The sequence below is a fragment of the Panthera onca genome, chromosome C1 (genome assembly GCF_046562875.1).
Source record: "Panthera onca isolate mPanOnc1 chromosome C1, mPanOnc1 haplotype 2, whole genome shotgun sequence".
Taxonomy (NCBI): Eukaryota; Metazoa; Chordata; class Mammalia; order Carnivora; family Felidae; genus Panthera; species Panthera onca.
In genome coordinates, this window is record NC_138346.1 from 60,505,538 (window position 1) to 60,521,214 (window position 15,677).

Below are 15,677 nucleotides of genomic sequence, written 5' to 3' on the forward strand. Positions count from 1 at the left end.
AAAATTCGTTTCGCAATTAGAGTCAGAAGTCAAGTGACTAAATGAATCACATGACAACTCAGTGGGACAGCTGAGTTCTGGCAAGGCTAGCACTCCCTGCATAAGAGCAAGCTTCTAGAAGCCATTATAATAATGACGACAAGCTGCTCGAAACTCTCCCAGACATGCTTCAGAAAGACAAGAACAACAATGGCACCCCACACAAGTGCAATAATAAACTTAAGAGGAGAGATTAAGGGGTTTATAGCTGGCCTCTCCAATAACTCTGCTATTCCCAGTCTTTGTAAGTGACTTTATTGAGAGTTAGGGTTTTCCCTGTCATGAACTTTTTGACCCCCAAAGACATTCTCACTTGCCAATCAATTTTACATTACAAAATGAATCATGGAGGATTCATTCTGAAAATGGTTTTAAGAAACAGAAAATAGAGTCTCATCCCCAAAAGAATGAAGTTTCCGATATCTATAAGACAAAGATATACTGGCTTGAAAACAATATGTATAGATGACTTTTTAAATAGAAGTATGACTATGTTTGCATGGATACACGTGGGAAGACATCTTGAAGGAAACACATAAAGTGTTAATAGCAATCTCTGGGTTTGGGGATTGTACATGATTTTTATTTTGCTTGTCTTCCAAATTTTCTACAGTAATATCTGACAGACCCTGTTGGTCTCCCACTCAGAATGATACCTCCCCTCCTCTTATCTAAGTTAACACAGATTTTATACAAGTTTCCACCTTCCTCTATAGGACTATGAACTCTGAGCATAGGGTTTCTTCCCGAGCTCCACTGGAGTAATCATGATTGGTCCAAACCAATCACAGTGATCCAATTATCTCTGACAGTGATCAGTTTAGATGTGGGCATATGATGCAATTCTGGCCAGCAAACAGGAAGTCTACTGGGGACTTCTGAAAATAGACACAAGAGGAAAATAGACACAACAGGATATCTTTGTATTGGCATGTGATGGGGCTCAAGGCCAAAGTGGCATATTGATTATTTTGAATTAAAGCTGATTGAGAAACAGTCAGTGCAAGGACATTCTGACCCTCTACTGTGTCCCCCAGAAAGCAGGAAATAAGTCTCCCATGTGAAAGGTACCCTTCCTGCACCAGGAGATAGACATCCTTATCACCAGAGATAGAGAATTCAGGGCTGAGAAGGTTTTATAAACAAACCGTGCTTAGTTTCTTCACTAATTAGTACCCAAGTCTAAGTTTCTTTGTCATTGGTTTTCTACAAACTTAGTGCTTCTTTATCTAAAAGGTATATAAACAGATTGCTATGGTTACTTCTTAGGTCCCATATCTGTGAGACCACTGCATGTACGAAATTAATTTTTTTTTCTCCTGTTAATCTGTCTTGTGTCAATCTACTGGACCAGCCAAAAGAATCATGAAGGGTAGGGGGGAATTTCCCCTCCCAATACATGTAATATCTCTAACTGCTATAGCTGTCAATCATTTGGGTCAAGTCTGAGAACAAAAGCCAACACCTGAGGATGCATGGCAAAACATATACAAAACAAAAACAAACACAAAAACAAAAACAAAATGGGAGAGCCATATGACCTTAGTAATGTCTTTGAGTCACTTAATTAACTCTGAAGCCTTCCTATCTCAAGACTTCTTGAATATGACTAATTAATTTTTCCTTCCTTGAATTTTCCCTCTTGAATAACTGATATTCATGATAGTTGGATGGGGGTTTTCTGTGGCTGCAGCATAAAAGTGTCCCAACAGATGGAAAAGCATTCTTTTTTAATGATAAAATTTTTTTTTTACTTTTTCAAAAAAAATTTTTTTAAATAGTTATTTTTGAGAGAGAGAGCACAAGCTGGGAAGGGGCAGAAAGAGAGGGAGACACAGAATCTGAAGCAGGCTCCCGGCTTTTAGCTGTCAGCACAGAGCCTGGCACGGGGCGCGAACCCACGAATCGTGAGATCATGACCTGAGCCAAAGTCAGAGGCCCAACCACTGAGCTACCCAGGCACCCCAAAAATATTTTTTAAATACAGCTGTTACCTGATCATTTTACTTTTTATATTTGAGTGTCTAAGGATTTAGCTGAATATATGAATCAGTACATCCTTCCAGATCTATCTTCCAAGCTACCCTGGAAGATCCATTTACATGCTGTGAATAAAGTGAAGGAAATGCCTACAGGGAAATGAATAAACAAAGCAAAGGGAAATGTCAGCCTAATACCTTTGGTTGAAGCTCAAATATTTGGCACATAAATACTCCATGTGTTATCCAGCCCCATAGGATAACTGCAAATGAGCACAAACCATACATGAAAATACTCCACTGAAGTTGCATTTCTTACATGTAATTCCTTTTTCCAGATTCTCATAATAACCACATAAACAAATCTGATGAAGAAGATTTGGATGAAATTTCTCAAAAGCCTTAACTTCTTTCAGCCTTGTAAAGATGATATCCACATCTTCACTGGATCGTTCCAACGGTCTATAAAGGGGAGAAAAGGCACAAAAAGCTGTATCAATAAGGATTTACTTCAATCAATATGCATTATGTTAATTATATTCAAGTTTATGCAACCATCCCAATTACAAGTATTTCATTGCAAACATTTATACACTTATCCCCATCACAGGTTAGGCTGTGCTTAGGCTAGGCTTTTGTTAACTATTCACCTTAAATCACAACTATTACAGATGGTGTAATACTCTTGATTTATAGTAAGGAATATAGTGGTCTCTACCCACTGTTCCTTATACATAGCTCCTAAAACTCTTGTGATTTTCTACATAAGAGCCATAGGGGCATCTTCTGTTATGCTAGTTGGTCTTTTGTCCTTTGTTCCTGAGATATTTCAGAGGCATAAAGGTAAAATGGCTGTCTTATTATTTATAACAAGACCCTCTCTTTACAACTGCATTTATGTTACTAAGGTAACATTTGGAAAACCCTTAGGTAACCTAAGGATGGAGGCTGGTTGCTAAGGGAACCAACCATGTGATTAGAGGGCTGAAACTTGCAGGCCCACCTCCTAACATCTGGGGAGAAGTCTGCAGATTGAGTTCAATCACCAAAGGCCAATGATTTAATCAGCCATGCCTACATAATGAAGCCTCCATAAAAATCCCTGAACTATGGGGCTCGGAGAACTTCCACGTTGGTGAACATGTGAAGATTTGGGGAAAATGACATGCTGGGAAAGATCATGGAAGCTCCATGCTCCTTCCTACAGCTTGCCTTATGCATCTCTTCCATCTGGCTGTTCCTAAATTATATTTTTTTTTATTAAAAAAAGATAAAAAACAAAAAAACCAGCAAACTAGTTAAGTAAACTTTTTCCTGAGTTCTGTGAGCCACGGTAGTACATTAATCAAACCTGAGGTAGAGGGTGTAGGAACCTCTCTGATTTACAGTGACTGGCCAGCACAGGTGACAACCTGGACTTTTAATTGGCATCTGAAGTGTTTCTGACAGGGCAGTCTGGTGGGCTGAGCCCATAACCTGGAGGATCTGATGCTCTCTCCAGGTAGATAGTGTCACAATTGAATTGAATTGAGTTGAACTGTAGGAGACAAAGCACAGAATTGCTTTGCTGTGGAAAACCCACACATTGGTGTCAGAAGTGTTGGGTTACCATAGTAGTGGAGACAGTGAAGGAAACACGGGAGGAGTTTTTCCTTTACAGATGGCTAAAGTGGGAATCAGTCTCTGAGTCATGAGTTCAAGCACAGTTCAAGCTTCTGGGTATTGCTTAATCCTTTAGAATCACCAGGATGTGATAAGATACACGAAAACTCAGGTTTTATTTAAAATTGGAAGTCACAAACACAAATGTCTGATTGGCAGTGGCCAATCAGATAAATCAAATAGGTAAAAAGAGCCAAATATAAGGGGAAAAAAATCTCTACTATATGAAAACAATGGTGAAAGCTCAAAGATAAATAAGAGCTGATACTAAGCCTCAATGTTGGCAATACTCTAGGGAATGGTGGGCATCAGAATGAACTGCAGAGATGGGACTGCTAAAAGGAACAGGTCTTACTTAGCTGTTTTCCTTATTACTGGTTTTCTGTGGACACATGGGCCCAGATGTTGTCATATCTTCCAACTGTTTAAGGAAAGATATCTAGATCTTTGTTTGCATTTCTTAAACATTGTGTAGACTACACACACACACACACACACCATCTATGGACTAGATCCAACTTGTTGACCACCATCTTGTATTCTCTGGATTAAGATGAACCAAAAAACCAAACAAAAATAGGAGAGTTTTACGTATTATAAAAACTGTTTCCTTTCTTTCCTTTAAGCAGTTTTCCAAGTCCATTCTTACAATATGCTTTGCAGGATCATATGGTGTTCCTTGACAGATATTTCACATTTCACAGAAACCATGCAGCCTCATGTGCTCTGGAGACTTCTGGGACCAGAAGAAATGAGCTGGTCAAGGATGTGACTGAGACCAGTAATTCTCACTGAATACCCGTGTGCTTCCCTGAATTTACCATCTTCCCTTGCAGTTATGTTGGAGTCATGTTGTGGCTAGTGGACTGTGAACAAACTGTCCTTTATTACTTCTGCGATGAGACTGTTAAGAGCCACAGGATGTCTTCCATCTCTCTTTTCCTAAGCCACAACTCTACAGCATTACAGGTTGAATTGTGTCCCTCCCATAAAATATGTTGAAGTCCTAACATCCAATACCTGTGAGTGTGGCCTTATTTGGAAATAAGGCCTTTGCAGATGTAATCAACTTAATCAGTCATACTGATTAGGGTGGGCCATAATCCAAGGACTGGTGTTCTTATAAAAAGAAGGGAATTGAGGCATGGAAACACAGGGAAGATGGCCATGTGAAGGTAGAGGCAGAGATTGAAGTAATGCAACTACAAGCCAAGGAACCCCGAGAATTGCTGGCAACCACCAGAAACTACAAAGAAGCAAGAAAGGGTCCTCCTCTAGAGCCATCAGGAGAACGTGGCCCTGCTAACAACTTGATTTTGGACTTCCAGTCACCAAAACTGTGAGACCACCAAACACCAAACACAAAAACACCAAAAAATTTTTTAAATCCACCTAGCTTGTGGTATTTTGTTTGAGAGTCCTAGGAAACTAATACAGAAAGTATGTGTTTCAGATGTTATAGCCACAAGATGGAGACTTTGTGCAAGTGACAAATAAACCTCCATTGGGTGAAGCTACTGAGATTTGGGGTGTGTGTGTACGTGTGTATGTGTGTATGTATGTAGGGTTGGGGGACTGTTACCACAGAATCACTTATTAGCACCTAGACCAACATAGAAGTCAGGACTGGATGCACCAGAGTTCCAAGGAACTTGGGACATTGTAGGAGGAAGACAGATCCCACCATGAGAGATGACCATTTTTAGAGAACATGAACAGAAGGCCGTCCCTAAGGGGAAGACCTAAACTCATGAAAGCTTACTTAAGAGGCTCTTCACCTGCCTCCATCACACTTTCAGGCCCAAGAAAACTAAACTCAAAGAGTGTGCCCACAACTTTGGCTAGCCTTCCAACTAACCTCTAGTGAAAGGGCTTGGACTCTGCTTCCCAGAAAGGAGGAGGGGAAATCCTGATACACTAGTGCCCAGTTTATGAGATAACCAAGTTCCTGAAAGAGGTGGAAGGTTTGCAGGCTTTATCAGGGAAGATACGGCCCATCAGAACAAGAGCCTCCTTCCACCTATTGGCCATTTGTTAGGGCTTTATCAATTCCCTACCAGAAGGTATGTTCCCAAAGTGAAGGGGCTTTGAAACAGGGGCTAGAACTTGAGCAGTTAATCAAGGGGTACAAATGAATTTCAACAAGTGTCTTTGTGTGCTCAGTGAGAACGCGTTTCACAGGCACTGAGGGCGACCGCAACTGGCAGAGGCACCCCTCGGTGAGGAGCCATGCCAGCGGGGCGCACTTCACAGGAGGCAGTGTTGGCACCAGTAGGATGTCACACCCAGACACAGCAAGCAGCCGTGTGAACTCCATGGGCTGCTGCCACAGCATTCTGACACTGGCCTGCAGCTCTAAAGCAATGACAGCATTTCAACGACCATGGGAAGAATCACGAGGACCAGATGAGCTGGAAATTAACTGGGCATCGACATGGTGGATTCTACTTAGTTACACAGGAAAAAAGATACGTGGGGATTAGAATCCATCTTCCATTAAAAAGGAAAGCAGCATCCCATTTTTGTGCATTCTTCCTAGAGCACGTCTCACATTAGGAAGACAGACAGCTTAAAAACATTTTTGGCCCAACATTCTCCAGAAGAAATAAAAAACAGAAGAAAAATGTAAGTACTTCCATCCAGTCCAAAACAAGCACAAAAGAACTTCAAGATTCGTAACAAGATTGTATAAGGCCAGGTGACCAAAGACACTTGAAAAGACAAAGCTAATTTGAGATAACCAGAACAACTTTGAAACCTCTCTTCCTGATATTTTCTTCAGGCATCCCCAGATGAGGTCCTAATAATGTTTCCCCCATGTATAAACACTGAAGCCACAGAAACAATGAAAAGCAATGTTTTATCTGTCATTGCTTTTACTGGGTACTCCACGGAATGCAGAAAATTGCATTCAGCTATTAACTAACATTTTTACCATCCCACCTCTCTAATCTACCGCTGGTGATAATCCTTCTTTGCCCCTCTTCTCTTGTGAATCCACAATTTCCTAATGCCACATGGATTTTCATCTCTGTAGAGCTCATGCCTGGCACTTCTTTTATAGATTCCACAGCACCCAGTAGATAGCGAAGCTTGCAACAAGTCCTTGGTGTGTGACGGTGGGGCTCTACAGCAACCTCAAACTAACTCTTCTTCTCTCCTACATCTGCTACTGCACCTGCACTCCTTATTCCCATGGATGGAGCAGCCTCATCCTCACCCTCCCCACATGCAGGTAATTCTACCTACTTAATGTCTTTCAAATCCACCCCCTCCTCTTAACTCCTCCTGCCACTGCCTCAGTTCCGTGTGAATGAAAGGCACGTGAAGCTTGTGTTGGGACATGAAGCTGAACAGCATGGCAGTCCCCTCCTAGGAGGCTGGAGAGCTGGGTTCCATCTAACAGCCAGCACAAGTATTTTAAGAAGAGTAGCGGCATGGTTGGATGTGGATTTCGAAAGATCACCTTGGCAAGTAGAGGCAGATGTGAGGGAATAAAGACCAGCAGGTAAGAGACCAGTTCAGAAGCTCTTGCAGTATTTCAAAATGATGATGTGGGCTTCTCTAATTATAACTCACTCCAGGATCCTTTCCATTCCCTTCATAAATGTGTACAGCTGCTCCCTCAAGTAAAAGTAAGTGAAAGCTCCAAGTTCAGGGAAGTTATTTTTCTTAGCCTGGCATGTGACACCCCAGGACCATTTTTCAAATCGCTTAAAAAGGAAAAAAAAAACCTCACTTTTAAAACATGTTCAAAAACAATAGAAAGAATCATTTACAAAAGAAGACACTGTGATAGGCAGGATCTTAGATCGACCACCAATGACCCACATCCTCGTATAATGTCTTTGAGTGTGGGCAGGAGCTGGAATTTGCTTTTGGTCCATAGGAGCATGGCAAAAGTGTAAAGCTATCACTCCCATGATTATGTTATGACAAAGATAAAGAGATTTTGCAGATATAATTAGGGTTCCTAATCAGTTGACTTCAAGTTAATCAAAAGGGAGGTTTTTTTCCCCTAGTGGGCCTGACATAATCAAGTGAATCATCCACTTCCAATCAAGTGGAGGAAGTTGGAGATTCTTCTGCTGGCCTTGAAGAAGGACACTGCCATGTTGCAAGAGAGCGGCATGGTGAGGAATACGTGAGACCCCTGGCTGGCAGCCAGCAAGAAAACAGGGATCTCAGTCCTACAGCTGCAAGGAACTTAATTCTACCAACAACTATGTGAGCTTAAAAGGTGTCCCTAAGCCCCAGAAAAGAGCACAGCCCAGTAAGCACCTTGATTTCAGCCTTTAAGACCCTGAGCAGAGGATTCAGACAAGCATGTCCAGGAACTTGCCCCATGGAAATGGCGAGATAATAAATGTATGCTGTTCTGAGCCACTAAGTTTGTGGTAATTTGTTCCACAGCAATAAAAAACAATACAGACAGGAAGTTACTTTCTCACATTGACTCATTTCCTTATGACCAGCTTGGTGTTTACTTCCTTCATGGAGCTTTTCCTTATAGTGTCTCTCTTCTCTGACCTAGGAATAAATCTAACCAAAGAGGTGAAAAATCTATCCGCTGAAAGCTACAGAAAGCTTGTGAAAGAATTGAAGAAGACACAAAAAATTGGAAGAAGATTCCATGCTCCTGGATAGGAAGAACAAATATTGTTAAAATGTCGATATGACCCAAAGCAATCTACATATTCAATGCAATCCCTATCAAAATAACACCAGCATTCTTCACAGAGCTAGAACAAATAATCCTAAAATTTGTATGGAACCAGAAAAGACCCTGACTAGCCAAAGCAATCTTGAAAAAGAAAACCAAAGCAGGAGGCATCACAATCCCAGACTTCAAGCTATACTACAAAGCTGTAACCATCAAGGCAGTATGGTACTGGCACAAGAACAGACACTCAGATCAATGGAACAGAATAGAGAACCCAGAAATGGACCCACAAACGTATGGCCAACTAATCTTTGACAAAGCAGGAAAAGATATCCAATGGAATAAAGACAGCCTCTTCAGCAAGTGGTGCTGGGAAAACTGGACAGCGACATGCAGAAGAATGAACCTGGACCACTTTCTTATACCATACACAAAAAGAAACTCAAAATGGATGACAGACCTCAATGTAAGACAGGAAGCCATCAAAATCCTCAAGGAGAAAGCAGGCAAAAACCTCTTTGATCTTGGCCACAGCAACTTCTTACTCAACACGTCTCCAGAAGCAAGGGAAACAAAAGCAAAAATGAACTACTGGGACCTCATTAAAATAAAAAGCTTCTGCACAGCGAAGGAAACAATCAGCAAAACTAAAAGGCAACCGACAGAATGGGAGAAGATATTTGCAAATGACATATCAGATAAAGGGTTAGTATCCAAAATCTATAAAGAACTTATCAAATTCGACACCCCAGAAAACAAATAATCCAGTGAAGAAATGGGCAAAAGACATGAATAGACACTTCTCCAAAGAAGACATCCAGATGGCCAACCGACACATGAAAAAATGCTCAACATCACTCATCATCAGGGAAATACAAATCAAAACCACAGTGAGATACCACCTTACACCTGTCAGAATGGCTAACATTAACAACTCAGGCAACAACAGATGTTGGCGAGGATGTGGAGAAAGAGGATCTCTTCTGCATTGTTGGTGGGAATGCAAGCTGGTGCAGCCACTCTGGGAAACAGTATGGAGGTTCCTCAAAAAACTAAACATAGAACTACCCTACGACCCAGCAATTGCACTACTAGGCACTTATCCACGGGATACAGGTGTGCTGTTTCGAAGGGACACATGCACCCCCATGTTTATAGCAGCACTAACAACAATAGCCAAAGTATGGAAAGAGCCCAAATGTCCATCGATGGATGAACGGATAAAGAAGATGTGGTATATATACACAATGGAGTATTACTCGGCAATCAAAAACAATGAAATCTTGCCATTTGCAACTATGTGGATGGAACTGGATGGTATTATGCTAAGTGAACTTAGTCAGTCAGAGAAAGACAAAAATCATATGACTTCACTCATATGAGCACTTTAAGAGACAAAACAGATGAACATAAGGGAAGGGAAACAAAAATAATATAAAAAAGGGAGGGGGACAAAACAGAAGAGACTCATAAATATGGAGAACAAACTGAGGGTTGCTGGAGGGGTTGTGGGAGGGAGCATGGGCTAAATGGGTAAGGGGCACTAAGGAATCTACTCCTGAAATCATTGTTGCACTATATGCTAACAAATTTGGATGTAAATTTTAAAAAATAAAAAATAAAATTTAAAAAAATTACTAATTAAAAAAAAAGTCTCTCTTCTCTGAAATCCAATTGATAACAGGGCACCTGGGTGGCTCAGTGGGTTAAGAGTCCAACTTCGACTCAGGTCATGATCTCAGGGCTCATGAGTTCAAGCCCCACATTAGGGTTGCTGCTATCAGCACAGAGCCCACTTCAGATCCCACACCCTTCTCTTTCTCTCTGCCCCTCCCCAGCTCAGGTGTGCATGCACTCTCTCTCTCTCTCAAAAATAAATAAACATAAAAAAAAAAAAAACCACATGAAATCCAATTGATTCCGTATCTTTTTGCCATCTTATCTGATTATGTTAATATTTCATGTTTCAAACATGTAAATTTTGTCTTCTTGGAGATACTGCCATTCATTTATTTATTTGGTAAATCCCATTTGGATCTCATCTTTTATAAGCCAGTGAATCACTGTTTTCCTACTTGGTTTTGGTATTTTTCTTCTGTAGTTCTTCAGTTCTTCCAGGATGAATCTCAGTCTGTCATTAAAAACTTTCTAAATTAGATAACAAGATGAGACAGACGTTAACCCATCCAAATTAGTTGTACAAAAGGCACAACCTAAAAATATTTCTGATAAAATATGATTATTTTAAGTACTGTATAAATTGTAATGGTAAATAATGCCTATTTAGCAGCATCAAAAAATATTTTATTATAATGTATTTATGATCCTCAGAGGAGTGGTTTTAACACTTAACTTTTTATCACACCTAACTTATGAATTATCAAAATCTATGGAATTAGGGGCGCCTGGGTGGCTCAGTCGGTTGGGCATCCGACTTCGGCTCAGGTCATGATCTCACGGTTCGTGAGTTCAAGCCCCACATCAGGCTCTGTGCTGACAGCTCAGAGCCTGGAGCCTGCTTAGGATTCTGTGTCTCCCTCTCTCTCTGTCCCTCCCCCACTCGTGCTCCATCTCTGTCTCAAAAATAAATAAACATTAAAAATTTTTAAAAAATCTATGGAATTAAAAAAAATTTTTTTAATGTTTTATTTACTTTTGAGAGAGAGAGTATGAGCAGGGGAGGGGCAGAGAGAAAGGGAGACACAGAACCTGAAGCAGGCTCCAGGCTCTGAGCTGTCAGCAAAGAGCCTGATGTGGAGCTCGAACTCATGAACTGCGAGATCATGACCTGAGCTGAAGTTGGACACTTAACCGACTGAGCCACCCAGGCAGCCCAAAATCTATGGAATTTGGAATTTTAAATTACTCTCTACCAAACACATCCTTTCAGGAATGCACATGCATTTCATTTATCCATCCAATAAATTATATTGCTTTCCTATTGTATGCTAGATACCTTTCTGTGGAGGAACAAAGGTGAACAAGATGACATCCCTACCCCCAAGAAGCTCACAATCCAGTGAGGAAGGGAGTCATATACCCCAAATTAGAATGCTGTACGATAGGTACTGTAATGAGAGTACCCATAATATTCTGGTCTGGACCTGATTTTACTGCACAGAGAAGACACACATGGGAACTTCCACAGTCAGGTGTACAAGGGATTACAAAGGTTCTGAATTCCCAGTGCTACCTGCATGCATTATGCAATGGGAAAGTTTAATATGCTCTTGAATCTTAATTCAGTCAATTTGGGATTATCTAGGGACTAATTAACCAGTCTCTGGATTAATCAGAGCACAAATATTAACACAGAGGCATTTGTGAGAAAAATGTATAATAACCACAAAATTAGCAAAAACATCTACCCTTAAGTGACTTCTGTTGTTTGGCTGCATGATAATCAATATTTGCAAACCCCCTGCCATGTGGAAGGCCATCCCCTCATCAATCTGCTGAGTAAGCCCCTCAGTGCTAACATCAGCAGAAGCTCTGGGGGACCTCTCAGGACAGCAATTCCAATATCCAACAGTCAGACTGACGGGGGTGCAAAGTATGGGAAGAGGGAAGGGAAAGAAGGAGGGGGAGGCAGAACTGCTCTCTGCCCAGCTGCCTTCCTACAATCATAAACAGAAGGCTCAGCCAAGAATTGGGCATACTAACAGACTATAGTAGTACTGTCATCTTGTGAGATGCTTTATTTCCTCAAATACTTCACTTGTATATATATATATATTTAATTTCCAGGTATCTTTTGAAAATCAGTGAATGTATTTTAGAACATTGGGTGTAATGTTAACCAAATACATTTGCATTAAAATGCATTTACATTTGTTTTTTACAAAAACAAATTTGCATTTGTTTTGACTAATTTTGTTGTAACAATAACTTAGGGTTATAAGAGCTAGTCCCCTCCCTTCATCAACTGTTAAATCCAAGATAATTCATGTAAGCTTTATAAATTATAAAAGGCTACAGAAGCTATTATTATGACTAGCACCATCATCTTCATCATCATCATTAGCCACAAAGATCTTTTAAAAGAAGTATTTAATGAAAACAAGGAATAAAGTACTTAAAAACATGTACTATTATTCTCATGTGCCTTTTGAGGCTTTTATAGATAGGTATACTTGTATGTTTTTCTCTTTTACTCTCTAGTATTACAACAGTAAGATCTCAAACACTATGTACTTGAACACTAACTAATTTTCCAAAGAGCCTTAAAAATGTTGATTACCACAGCCCTGTTAGATGAAGCAGGTATTCTGAACCCTATTTTACCAGCAAAAACATTTGACACAGAGGTTAGATGAGTATTAGTATACTAAAATCACGTGCATTTGTAATGCCAATGATGACATGGATATACCAAAAGTCTTTGAAACTCAAGATGTTTACCACTTATCATGTTATCATTTTAATTATGTGATTATTAACCACTTAGAAAACTGAGAGGTTTACTCGTTATTAATTACAAGTTTTACCAACAACGTCAACAAAATTCAGAATGAAGGTGTTGAAAATGCATTCATTCAACCTGCAAATATTTACTGAGTGCCTGTACTGGAGGAGCAGAAGGCACTCAGGGCATGGCTCTTGCACCAAGGAAGTGAAAATTGAGTTAGGAAGATTTGTACACAGACAGCAATTACCAAGGTGAAACATGGTAAGCAGCACAATTAAAATAGAAAAACAAGGAATAGGAATTAGGAAGCCATCACTTACGAAGATATCATTGAAGGGTGAAAGTTCTTCAAAGACTTCATGAAGGCGTTATTGTAAATTCTTCCTAAAATCAGTTCTTTCTTAAATTTCTCTTTTTATAACTACAGACGCAGCACTGTCTGGTCATACATTTTTAGTGCTAAAAATGTACTGTATTGCTACAGCTCCTCCCCTTGGAGACCTGCTGAATGACTCTTCTCCCTATGAGTTTCTTACCCACCAATCTAACACACACACAGACAACACACACACAATCACACACTTGCACAGATACCCACACAGGCACACAGGTACATACAGCGATGCACACACACACAAATATACAAATACACATTCACAAACACACATATACACACTTACAAAGACTGTTGACGAAATTTACTCAGACTTCTGAACCTTTCCTTAGGCCCATCTGTGTACTTCCTCGCAAAATGCAGTTTTAGCAAGAACCCTGCTAAGTCCATGTAACCAGAAACTTCCACCCTCAGTATCTGACATCTGATTGGGTTCCTCATCTTCCAACATCCCCCAGGAGACACCTAATCAGCCTTGTCTTCAGCAAGAATCCTGTCAGATCATTTTAGCCGAACCCCCTCTTACCCCTGATGTTTCCTCTTAGTAATTTTCCACCCACTGACACCCGGCTCCTTGGCTATCAGTTCCCACTTGCCCAAGCTGTACTCAGAGTTGAGCCCAATCTCTTGCCAACTGTAAAATCCTGAGTGGTCTGATACCTATTGGAATGGTCTTATATAAAGTCTACTTACCATCTTCAACAAATGTGAATGAATAGTTTTTTTCTTTAAACTCACACACAGACACTCACACATAGCTCAACTCAATTGCCAAAATTCTCTCCAGGCTCCTAATTCTGCCTGTGTTCAGGGTGACTCTCAAAAAAATCCCCTTGATGGATCCTGAGACCCAGGAGCAACCGCAGCTTTTTATCCTCACAGCTAAGACTGACTGTCACAAGGCACGCCAAGACCTGTGTGACCCTTCCAAAATATGGCCTGCACATCTGTCACCAGGGAGCAGAGCACGTGAAGTCTGCAAATTCCTGGCCTTCGTGCCTCCCTGTTTAGAAATCATGCCTGCATGCTTTTATGTCTTTATGAAAGAGTGAAGTGAAAACTGCCCCCTCAGTGTCCCAAATAAGAGAGTTTTGACTGCAGGTCACTCTGGACTACCACTTTGGCCCTAGCTGAACAACAGGAGGGGTCAGAATACCTCCATCCCCCTTTCAATGACGACCACTCTGTCATCTGTCCCACGGTGAGAGAGATGCCAGCTCTGGGGCCCCAGGGCTATTTGGACAGCTGAAAAAGCCTGCATTCAGGCAGAGGGCAGGAACAGCCCTGCTAATATCTAAATAATGCCAACCCTGCTGTTAGTGAGAAGAGGAAGAGAGAAACCTTTTTGACCAGGCTCAGTGTGCTGCAATTTGTCTTATTACAATTAAAATGAAAATATAAAGTCAAAGTACAGTCTTGCCCAATTTTAACATGCCCTTTTCAAAAATGTTCTCTGATAGTACATGAGTATCTAAACTCAGTACAGGATCTTAATGCTGGGCATAAGTCTCTCTACAACACACCCCCAGCCAGAGGTACAGGATCCCAGCCAAATTGCTTCCTGGACCCCAAAGAGCACTTCAAGTTTTCATAATTTTCCCCAGGTAATAATTTGCTCTACTAGTATTAAGCTAAAAATAATTTCTTTTGGCTCCTTAAACTTTTAAAATGGTTTCTGGCATGACTCAGATAACTGATGCTTCTTTAAAATGCTTCCCAGATAAGTTTGTATTGATAGCTTTTCTTCTTCTATGTAATTTTTGCCAAAGTAAGCAGGGGCTCTCAAAAATCATTCCACAGTACCTAGTGCTACACTCAAATTTGAGATGACTGTTCAAAAAAACTGCCACTGCTACATTAAATATTTGGAGAGCCCTAAGGGCTTTAGGTCATGAGGATTAGAGAAAATGGGAATCTCTTCAATCAGAGCCTTCTGATAATCTTTTCTTAGCTCTATTTCTGGGCAACCAGAGGAGACTTGTGAAGGAAAAAGAAAGGAAGAATACTCAGGAGACTGAGAGGCAGGGAGGACATTACTTTACCTAGAAGAGTGATTCTCAATCTTTTATCCCTTCCCAACCCACCTGAGGCACAGGATCACGCCCATGAGAAGCAGTGAAGGAGAACACACTTTTAGCAGGGAGTTTTGAAAACACCTCCCCTCACTGGATCAGCTGGCTGGAAATCTCTGGCTTTTTAAAAGAGAAGTTGGGGGGTGGGGGTGCTTGGGTGGTTCAGTTGGTAGAGCTTCTTTTGATTTGAACTCAGGTCATGATCTCATGGTTCATGGGATCAAGCCCCATGTCGGGCTCCATGCTGAGTGTGGAGCCTGCTTAAGATTCTCTCACTGCCCCTCTAATCTGCTCTCTCTAAAAATTAAAAACAAAATAATTAATTAAATAAAATAAAATAAATAAAATAAAATAAATAAAATAAATAAAATAAAATAAAATAAAATAAAATAAAATAAAATAAAATAAATAAAAAAAATAAAACAAAATAGAAATGGGTCTGGTACTATAATGGTGGACA

At 40.5% G+C, this 15,677-nt stretch overlaps 1 protein-coding gene across 2 annotated transcripts in view; it reads right to left on the minus strand.

Moving 5' to 3' along the window:
- RAPGEF4 (Rap guanine nucleotide exchange factor 4) overlaps nucleotides 1-15,677 on the minus strand; it is a 289,302-nt gene that overhangs the window by 238,645 nt on the left and 34,980 nt on the right. For both annotated transcript variants that reach the window (XM_060621676.3, XM_060621675.3), the window contains exon 2: nucleotides 2,338-2,480. In XM_060621676.3, coding sequence (XP_060477659.1) covers nucleotides 2,338-2,480 — 143 coding nt within the window. The remainder of the gene's footprint in view (nucleotides 1-2,337; nucleotides 2,481-15,677) is intronic.